The 9,427-nt window shown below is 56.4% G+C and overlaps 1 protein-coding gene across 1 annotated transcript in view; it reads right to left on the bottom strand.

The window, feature by feature from the left end:
* Positions 1 to 1,800: 1,800 nt before the first annotated feature.
* Positions 1,801 to 9,427, bottom strand: part of PLXNA4 (plexin A4) — a 458,094-nt gene continuing 450,467 nt past the window's right edge. Inside the window, exons 31-32 of the mRNA XM_047763901.1 lie at positions 6,683 to 6,833; positions 1,801 to 4,274 (exon numbers count right to left, since the gene is read on the bottom strand). Coding sequence (XP_047619857.1) covers positions 4,179 to 4,274; positions 6,683 to 6,833 — 247 coding nt within the window. The 3' untranslated portion in view covers positions 1,801 to 4,178. The remainder of the gene's footprint in view (positions 4,275 to 6,682; positions 6,834 to 9,427) is intronic.

Below are 9,427 nucleotides of genomic sequence, written 5' to 3'. Positions count from 1 at the left end.
TAGGTTAAGTATTTGACTTGGCATCCTGGGAAGCCAAAGGCAGCGCCCCTTGGTCCTAAGAGAGGAGACAGATGGGGAGCGGGCTTTCCCTTTAAGGTCGGAGCCAGGGGTTGTTCAGGATTCTGGAAACATCATTAAGACTTGCCTGGTAGACTGGAGGTCATTTGGGAAACGACTGCTTGTGGCTTCTCTGATGCGGGGGGGCCCCCCCCAGGCCCTGGCCGGACCAGGGACCCCTGAGCACTCAGCGAGACAGCTTTGGCGATCGGGAGGGGGCGAGGGGTGGTCCCAGGGGGCTGGACCGAGGGCGGGACTGAGCAGCTCCTGAATTCTAGCGGATACATGGCCTTGGGGCAGAGGCTACACGTGCAGGAGGTGGGCAAGAGGGACCAGGGGTGCTTGTCCCCACTCCGCTCTGCTGGGGGAGGGGCACACTCAGGAGCCAGACATGCAAAGAGGACAAGAGCCTGAGGGCCTGGGCGTGGGAAAGGGGGTAGCAGGGACCTCACCCTTGGGCACAGTCCTGGACAGCCTGTCTCAAACGCTGGGATTTGCTTGGATTGACTTCTCTCTCAAGCATCTCTGGCCTCCTTCCCCAGCCTGCAGGCTCACGAGAAGGAAGCTCCAGGGCTGGCTGTGGGTGTGAGCCTCTGGGATACCGAGGTCATCCTGGGTCCCCAATTTCAAAACCACATTAAAACAAGAAGGCAAGAAAAAAATACTGTCCTGAGGAAGTAACCGACACGTAGCCATCGTCACTTCATGGAGCTATGTGCAGCTACCGAGAAATGTCAGCGTCTCCATGGAAGGACCAGGAATGGCAAAGTCCATTCCTGGGGAGATGTGTGCTCCTCAGGAGAGATGACCAGTCTGCAGCTCACTTCCCCAGCATCTCTCTACCCAGTCCCTTAAATCCGGGACGTTGCAAAGTTCTCCCTGCCTCTGGCCACCTCTGGCGTCATCCCATCTCCTTCCAACTTTCAAGCTCCCTGCCCAGCCCAGGGCAGTTATTTGGACGATGTGATCTCCTGGTACTATTTTGGACCCACATGGTCTTGAGGGGCGAAGAGTGGAAGAGATGGGGTGAAAGGGAGGTTGAGAAGAGAGGGCCTTTTCGCCCCTGCTCTCTGCCTAGGACTCAAGGAGTCAGATAAAGGTCCCACCTTCAACAGAACCGTGACCCTGCACGTTAACTGTGACCCTGCACATGAACCGTGACAGGGAGAGGTTTGCAGAGACCGCCCTCCCGCAGGACACAGCCTGCCCAGGGCCCTTCTCTGGCACATGCTGGCCAGCCTGGGTCTCTGGCCTGCCAGGAGGAGGCTGGGGACTCCAAGGAGAGGTTTGGAAAGAAGAGCTGGGGGAAAGAGCGGCTTTTTGACAATGCTGCTTTGTCTTTACTCTGAAACATTATCACACAGGCACCAAGAATCCAAAGCAAAGAAACAGAAAACAAACAGTTAAAGGAGAGACGGCTCTTATGGGGCAAATTGGGTTGGGGCTCTGGCGTGACCCTATCCCGTTTCTCCATTTCCCAGGGGCCACAGCAAAGTCCGGCCCCAACAATTAATATAAAGCCAGCCCCCCACCCCACCCCCAGGAGAAATGAGGAGGTTCATGGAAACATCTCCAGCCTCCTCCCCTCTTTCTTCCTGACATTTCTGAGGTGTTTGACGTTTCTCTTACAACAAAAACATGGGGGGGGGGAGTTTTGTACCGACAAAGAAAACAATAACAATAATAATAATATGGTAAAAAAAAAAATTCAGCAGAACTGTGATGTCTCTTTTTTTTTTCTGCTCGTTCATTTTTTTCCCTCTAACTGTGCAAAACTTAAAAAATAAATCAAGACGCACTTACACAGCTTCCATTCAGCACATCTGTGTTAAATATGTTTGTGTCTTTCTCCTCCCCAACCCCTCACATGTGCAAAAATATTTTCACGGCCAAGGTGCCTCCACAGCCCGCCTCCCGGCCACATGCTTCCTTCCCGGCCGGCAGGGCTCGTGGCTTCTGGGGAGAAAAGCAAACGATCCAGGGTAGAAGGTCCGCGCTTCTCCACCTGGCGCTTCGTCTGCCCAAACCTTTGGTTATGTTTTCCCCCCTGACACGCATCTTTTCTCATGCTTCTCTTCCAGTTGTTGGGGTTTCTCCTCGAGGCCACCTCACGCCCTGCCCTGTGTCACCAACCGCCCAGCGCAGGCTTCCCTTGGCCAGTGACCACCCTGATTTCCTATGGACGGTGACCTCACCCCCGGCGCTCAGCACAGGAAACAAGAGTTGAAATGTCGCAAAGGTGCCGAAGGAATGGTGAGCGGGGCACAGGAGGGAGACGCTGCACATCCCTCTAGTAGGACAAGAAATCTTTCTGAGCTCTCTGCCTACTCCTGGGGCAGCAGATACACACACACACACAAAAACGTACCCACTCACGCACACACATGCACACACACAGGTGTGTGCACATGAGCTCACATGCACGCACGCACAGGTATGCCTATCTGACGCGGCGAGCATTCTTTGAGTTCAGGATGCTGGAAATTCTGTGCTTCCTTCCTCTTTCCACGCGGGGTCCCTTCTGAGTGGGTGGCAGGGAGGAGGTCTCGTACTTGGGGAGTGAAGGCAAGACTGTGGAACCCTCCTTCCTAGCCCCGCCTCAGACAACGCCCAAGTCGACACCGGGGCTGTCAGGAGCGAGTCTTTGGTGGAGACTGGACCACGGAGGGAGGTGGCATCTAAGGTCCCTTCAAGGTTTCAGGTTTCCGTGGCTGTCCATCGGACCATCTCTCACCAGAGCCCCTGCTCACCTAGGAGGCATGTGCGAGCACACATTTGCCCGGCTGGCTAAAACGACACAGCCATAGATGGACTGATGGAGAGACAGATGCCAGGGCCAAGGTCAGTTGTATGTCCCTCTTCCCTTTCTGGCCAGGTCCTTCCTCTTGAGTCTTCAGTCCTGCCCGAACATGACGAACCAGGGGCTGAGTTTGGCTGGCATTTTGGTTTGTTTCTACGAGGCTGGGCTCGTGTGTGTGTTTCTTTCAAGGACGACGGCCAAAGAGGTTAGGGAGGAGAGTGACAGGAGACAGCTGCGACGTTGATGAAATAATTCCTCTCAAGGAGGTTTGAACCGTCTAGTGACAAAGTTGTCTGCATAGCCACAGCACCAGACACTGCAGGGAGCTAGGCTTCGATGGCGCCCTCAGCAAGGACGGTGGGGGTGGAGCCACGGAGACAGCTGGAGGTAGAATCTCCTGGACGCGCTCTGCATGTTACCTTGACCCCGATGAGCGAGGACTAAGGATGGAGCCGTGGCACGCGGCACTTGGGGATCTGCGATGGATCAGACCTCTGCCCGTGGCCGTGATTCGTATGCATGTGGAGCTGCATGGAAAACTACCAATTCTGCCTCCAGAGTGGATGCAGCTCCCTTCTCTTTTCTCCCCCTCCGGGTTACACTTCTGCCACCAGGAGCCAGACTGGGAGGTTGGGATGTAACTGCCATTCTTTCGGTCTGGTCTTCTGCAGGCGGGAAGGAGACCGGGTAGGCTGGGCCCACTGGGCACTTGGAAGGGCTCCATGAAGATGGGAAGGGGACAAGGAGGCCTCTGGATGCCCACCCATCAAGTGAGAGGTGGCTCCACGCCTCACACCCCCACTCCAGCCACGAGCAGGAGACTTTCTTCTCCTGGCTGCAAAGGGACCAGGCCCCCAGCAATGGAACCATGGGCCAGGCAACGTCGTCCCAGTGAAGGTGAGGCTGAGCCCCCTGCCTCTTCCCAGGCCATGGTTCAGAGCAGTGTGGGGCCGTCAGCAAGTGGCAGGTGACGTAGCAGCACAGAAACGTCCTCAGTCCATGGCTCCGGATTCGGCCCCACTGCTGATGCGCAGGGTCCGCTGGGAAAGAGCGCCCTCTGTTGTCTCCCGGCCAGGTCCCTCACTAACGGCACTTACTGAGGGTCGGTGGCTTGGTTCAGTCCCGTTGGCAGAGCAACTGAAAGAGAGGGGATCCAGAAAGCAGGGGGGAGCCAGAAACAGGCGGCGGGGGGTGGGAGACAGCGCTGCTCAGGGGGGGGCTCCTGACGCCAGTCGGAACTTGCACTTGGTAAAGATGATAATCTAGACTGAGGCACGGCTTGGTGTGTCCCTCCCTCCAGGGGACCCTGGAAGGACGGTTCTCAGCTGTCTAAGCTCATGAGGGTTATGACTTGTTCTAGTTTGTAGGCCAGTTTCTGCTTCCCACACTGGTCATCGTGGTCCAGGGGTCCGAGGATCTGTTTGAAGAGCCAAGAATGCGGCGGTTACGAGCTTGCGGGCAAGGTCTGTGTTCTCAGGGGCCACAGAGGCGGGGGGTGTGGTCAGAGGTTTGGGGAGACGTGTGCAGGTGAGGCCGTCCGCAAGACGTTGCTAGGGAGGTAGGTGGCCTGGGTGATGGGGCGGGGGGCCTCGGGCATGGGGAACAAATTTGTGGGTGCCCAGGTGTCAGTGAGCCCAGGATGCCAGCCCACCCATTGGCGTGTTTGAACACACGTGTCCATTCTCCTGCCCACGTAACACAGCTGAGAGTGGACGGAGCATACCTGGGCCAAGATGCTGCAGTTACCTACAGGGGAAACGGCAGGCAGGTCCACTCCCATTGGAAAGCATGATGCTCAGTGTCTCAGGGTGAGTGGGACTTCATGATATCAAGACGTCCCACCCCACCCCCCTTGTGAAAAAGGCGCATTTCCCCCATCCGCAACCCAAGGCCTGAAAGTCCACATTTAGAAAGTTTTTTGGCTTTGCTTTGCCAGTTAAAAAATAAATAACCCTCGAAGAGTAACGTCTAAGCTTTATGGTCACGGACACCTAACGGACAGGGTTGACCACGGCCTCCGCGGAGATTAGGTGGCTGGCAGAGGACAACGGCAGGGAGCGACTGTGGGCCCATGAAGACAAGTGTGTTGGAATTTGACTCAGCCTCAGGAGTTGGAGGAATGAATTATGGCTCCCCCAGTTTCTAGCTGGGTGATGGGGGGCAAACACGGAAGCTCTCTGAATACTCTCTTTCTCATCTGTAAAGTGTGGGCACCATGACCCCCTCCCTGGGCCGCTCCAGGAGAGGATAAAGCTGCTTATCACACGTGCGTGCTCATCACACAATGCCTGCTCCAGGCGGGGAGGTTGAGAGACGGGGTGGTATCTGCAGGTGCTGGGGTCTCAGGGAGCAGGGAGGGGAGGGCAGGAAGGAAGAGCAGGATGAAGGCTTGAGGAGTGGCTCCCAGAGCTTTTGGGTTTCCTGGCCCAGTTAATCTATTTTTAACTGGGTAGACCAAGATAGAGTTACTAACTTTTTTCTTTTTCTTTTCTACAGCATGTGGATGTTCCCAGGCTAGGGGTCGAGTCAGAGCTGCAGCTGCCAGCCTACACCACAGCCACAGCAACTCGGGATCCTAGCTGCATCTGTGACCTACGTTGTATCTTGAAGCCACGCCAGATCCTTAATCTACTGATTGAGGCCAGGGATCGAACCTGCATCCTCAAGGAGACAACACTGGGTCCCCACCGCTGAGCCACAATGGGAATTCCCTAGAGTTGCTAACTTCTTAGCTGGCCAAGAACCACCAATTACCAGCCCCAGTATTTCATAAAGATGGGACATTTAAATGTCAACAGTAGATCAGTATATTTGCAGACTAAGGGACAGTCCTTTCCAAGATGAGACAGTGGCATGCAGACAATGGCCTGGTCTACGTCCTCTTTACTTCTCATGTGGCCATGGACAGATGGAAGATGCCCTGGACCAGCACTGGCCTGCAGGTGAGCTTCGGGGTCCCTCCCTTAAAGGACCCACCGCTCATTTTCCCTTCCCTGAGGTTCACAGCATCATGCTGATCACGGCTTGTGAACCCCAGTCCCCAGGGCCTGCTGGGGCTCCTTCCTTACCTTGGGGTTCCTGGACACTTCCTGGGCACAAGGCTGGGAAGAAGCTGAGGACCTAGGGCACTGGCTTCAGCTCCTGTTACTAGATGCCACTCACAGAGGGTGGCTGTGCTGCTGCTCAGACATGAGGAGTCTGGATTCTGAACCCACTTGGTCTATACCAGGATGACCAAGAAGACTCCCACAGGCACCTTTGTCCTGGCCGGAAAGAAGGCAGTGTCTGCAGGGGCAATGACCCCGGTGAAGTTTCTTAACTAGAGAAGGAAGGCGGCGACTAAAACAGGTTCCATTCTACTCTGATCTGTATTTATTCTGTCCTGATTGATTCTATCCTATCCTATCCTAATCCTTATCCTTATCCTATCCTATCCTTATGCTGTTCTACTCTACTCCATTCCATTCCATTCCTTAGGACCTGTCTATCAGAATGGGGAGCTGCTTATTTAAAGAGAATTAGATCAGAGAGAGAAATGGAAAAAATAAAGGAGAGAGAACTGCAAGGAAGAAAAAAAAGAAAAAAGAGATACCTCATCTATGTATCTGAAAAAAACCGGGATTGATGCAGAATTTATAGACTGGCACATTTCTAGTGCCCGAGTCTTTGGAGCACAGCCCCCGAGTCCTGGGTGGTCATGAGTTTCCCTGGCAGAGGTGGGGGGTGTCCGGAGTGGTGCTCTTGGCACAGGGGCTGCCGTGGGCAGGGGTTTCTGGGTCTCCGGCCAGTTCCTTGCAGCGGGCCCCTGAGCAGGGCAGGGCTCACCTCCTCGCTGTACTTGCCCACGTAGGAGAAGATCTCGGAGAGCGCGCTCATGGTGTTGAACTCATTCATGTGCATCCGGGACTGCTCAGCCAGGTACGCGTTCATGTCCTGGTCGCTGATGGCCGGCATCTTCCCGATGTCTGAGTAGTACCTGCCAAAGGATGGGGGGGGGGGCGGGGAGGAGCCGTGTGTGTGGAGTAGGCAAGAGGCGGAAACTCCCAGCACTGGGTCTGGGCCAGTGGATGCGTGTGCGTGACCCCCTGGGGACCACGGCAGGCTCTCTCTGGGCTGGGCTTCTGGGTCCGGCCCTGGGAGTGCCTCCTGACCCAGCTACCATCAGAGGGTAGACAGGGTGGGACCAGGAGGAAGGAGGGGCTGTGCCCTGTACTGGTTTTGCTCCTGGCTTCCCGCAAAAGTGGTCCGGTCTGCCTCTCGCGTCCTTCTAACACCTGCTCCCACAGATGCAAGAAGTCCCCTCCACGGGGCCCGAAGGCTCTCCTAAGCACTTGCTCTGCCCTCTCTGAGGGTTCACCAGGAGTAGGGTGGGGCCGGGGGCCGCTTGCGGGGAGAGGCTGGCAGAAGGCAATCAGTCACTGTCACTTGCAGCTGTGCACTCCTGTCAACTGGCTAATGAGATGCCAACATTTACATTTTTAATTTCTGCTATTTGACATTTTATGCAGCACACCCCAGCTCCCCCACCAGAGGGGAGTTGTCTCGTTTCCTAATGAGGAACCGAAGGGTCCCCGTGTCCCTGAAGACAGCCACTCTCTCCCAGGCGTTTTAGGCTGTGGGTTACATGAAAGAGACCAGGGGAACATCAGGCCGTTAAGCAGCACGCCCAGGAGCCTTTGCGGTGTCCCAGCTCAGCCCACACTGAATGCTTGTGGCATCAATGCTGCGGAGAGCGAGCCTGATGACTTAGAATGGACGACAGTGGTGGGGATAGTCGCCAGGGTGGGGACTGGGGTGAGGCAGGTGAGGCAGCTGGGGCACAAAGTTCTAGGAGAGCCACTCACTCACTCTCAACCTGCACAAATGCAGGTGACAATGACAGGCTCTGGGTTTGCAAACTCAAGGCTCGATCAGGTAAGCACAGGGGGCATTCTCAGAGGCTCTGTTTCTCACCCTGGCCCCTGGCCCCATGCCTCTCCCACCAGCATCCCTTGCTGCACCAACCATGAATCCATCAGTCCTATGCCCGTTGCCCCACCTCCACCTCTCCCCACCAGTGCCCAGGAGTTGGGTGACAGGCTAGCTGATGTGGCACCTGTGTGCCTCTCCAGCCATCGCACTCAAGGGCCTGCATTGGAATGAGCTTTCAGTTTGTGCCAGATGTTCAGAGCATCTCTCCAGGCTGGCAGGGGCTGGGCTGGCCTCCCTGCTTGAGCCACAGCGAGCGCTGCGCAGAGGCCGTCCCACCCCCGCTCTCATTTGATCCGCCGTCCTTCGCAACCTTCTTTCCATGCATGGTCCTCCCCCCTCCCCAGAGCCCTCAGGCCCCTCAGCTCCTTGTCCTGTTTCATGCTGGTGCCTTTGCTCCATCCCAGAAGAGCCCCTCTCTTCCAGGCCGGGATCCCACCCCAGATGTCCTGAGGCTCCTCGGGGTTCTGGGGAACGACATTGCCGATACAAAAGTTCCAGTGAGGGATTCGATTCCTGGCCACTCTTTCTGGAAGGGAGTAAGTGCAGTGTCCCATTGACAGTGGAGACCCAGGGGTGCTATCGGCGGCCCTGTCCTTGCTGCTCCCAGGGAGATTTGTGCCATTGTCCCCTCACAAGCCCAGGCCTACGGAGCAGAATACACTCGTCAGGTAAAGGGTTATGTTCACAAGTCATAGAGGGAAAAAATGACCCAATGACCCCCCTCGCTGCCCATGACCAGCAGCCAGACAGTCCCACTCTGTCACCACGGGGGGTCAGAGCCCCTGACGGGGAGGAAAACCCCAGGCTCCCCCTGATAGGACATGATTTGTCTTCCGAAGCAGAAGCTCCTGCTGTTTCCATTAGCCACTCATAGAGCTTCACAGGTAGGTGGACGGCTCCGCCAGGCTATTTGCAGATAGCATCAGGGCTCCTCTGTGACCCTCACGGTCCCTGAGGCACCCGAAGGCCCAGGCTAGGACCCCTGTCTCCCCCCAAACAGCAGATGCCTGGCCCTCTGTCCCGGAGCAGGGCATTAAAAGCCCAGTCCATTCTGCCAAAGAGGATAGACTTTCTAGTGAGTCTGTGTGTGAGAAGGAGGAGAGGGTGGCGTGGGGCTGAGAGTGGAGTGGGACGGGCAGGGGTCTCGCCTCTCACCTCTCGTAATGGCGGTGGGTGGTCCGCCTGGACGTGCTCTGTCTGCGTTGGCCCCTCTCACAATGAGGTCAGATCCCCACCAGGCAGCCTGTCTCCCCTCTGCTGTCTGTGTGCAGAGGGAGCCGGATGGGATGGGTGCACAGTGCCACTCATGAGCCCAGGGGTGGCTCGACCACACGTGCTCATCTTCAGCAAGTTCTAAATGGCTGAGCTGAGTGGCCTTGGACAACTCAACCTCCTGCCTGAGTGGGGGGCTTGAGGTCTGGCTGACCTTCAGCTTGTCCTCATCCCCAGCCCTGCCCGGGACTAAGTGGGTCCGTCCTCTCTGTTGTCCTTGCTTTGACCTCTTCTCGCTCCTCTCCAGGGCTCTGCGCAACCCCTCACCCCTGTGGGACCCCTTGAGCCTGACAGGGGTCCCTGCTCTGGCATCTCTGCGCTGTGCGC

Source organism: Phacochoerus africanus, chromosome 16, assembly GCF_016906955.1.
Source record: "Phacochoerus africanus isolate WHEZ1 chromosome 16, ROS_Pafr_v1, whole genome shotgun sequence".
NCBI lineage: Eukaryota > Metazoa > Chordata > Mammalia > Artiodactyla > Suidae > Phacochoerus > Phacochoerus africanus.
Note: the sequence above shows the minus strand (reverse complement) of the source record. Positions and strands in the feature narration are given on the sequence as shown.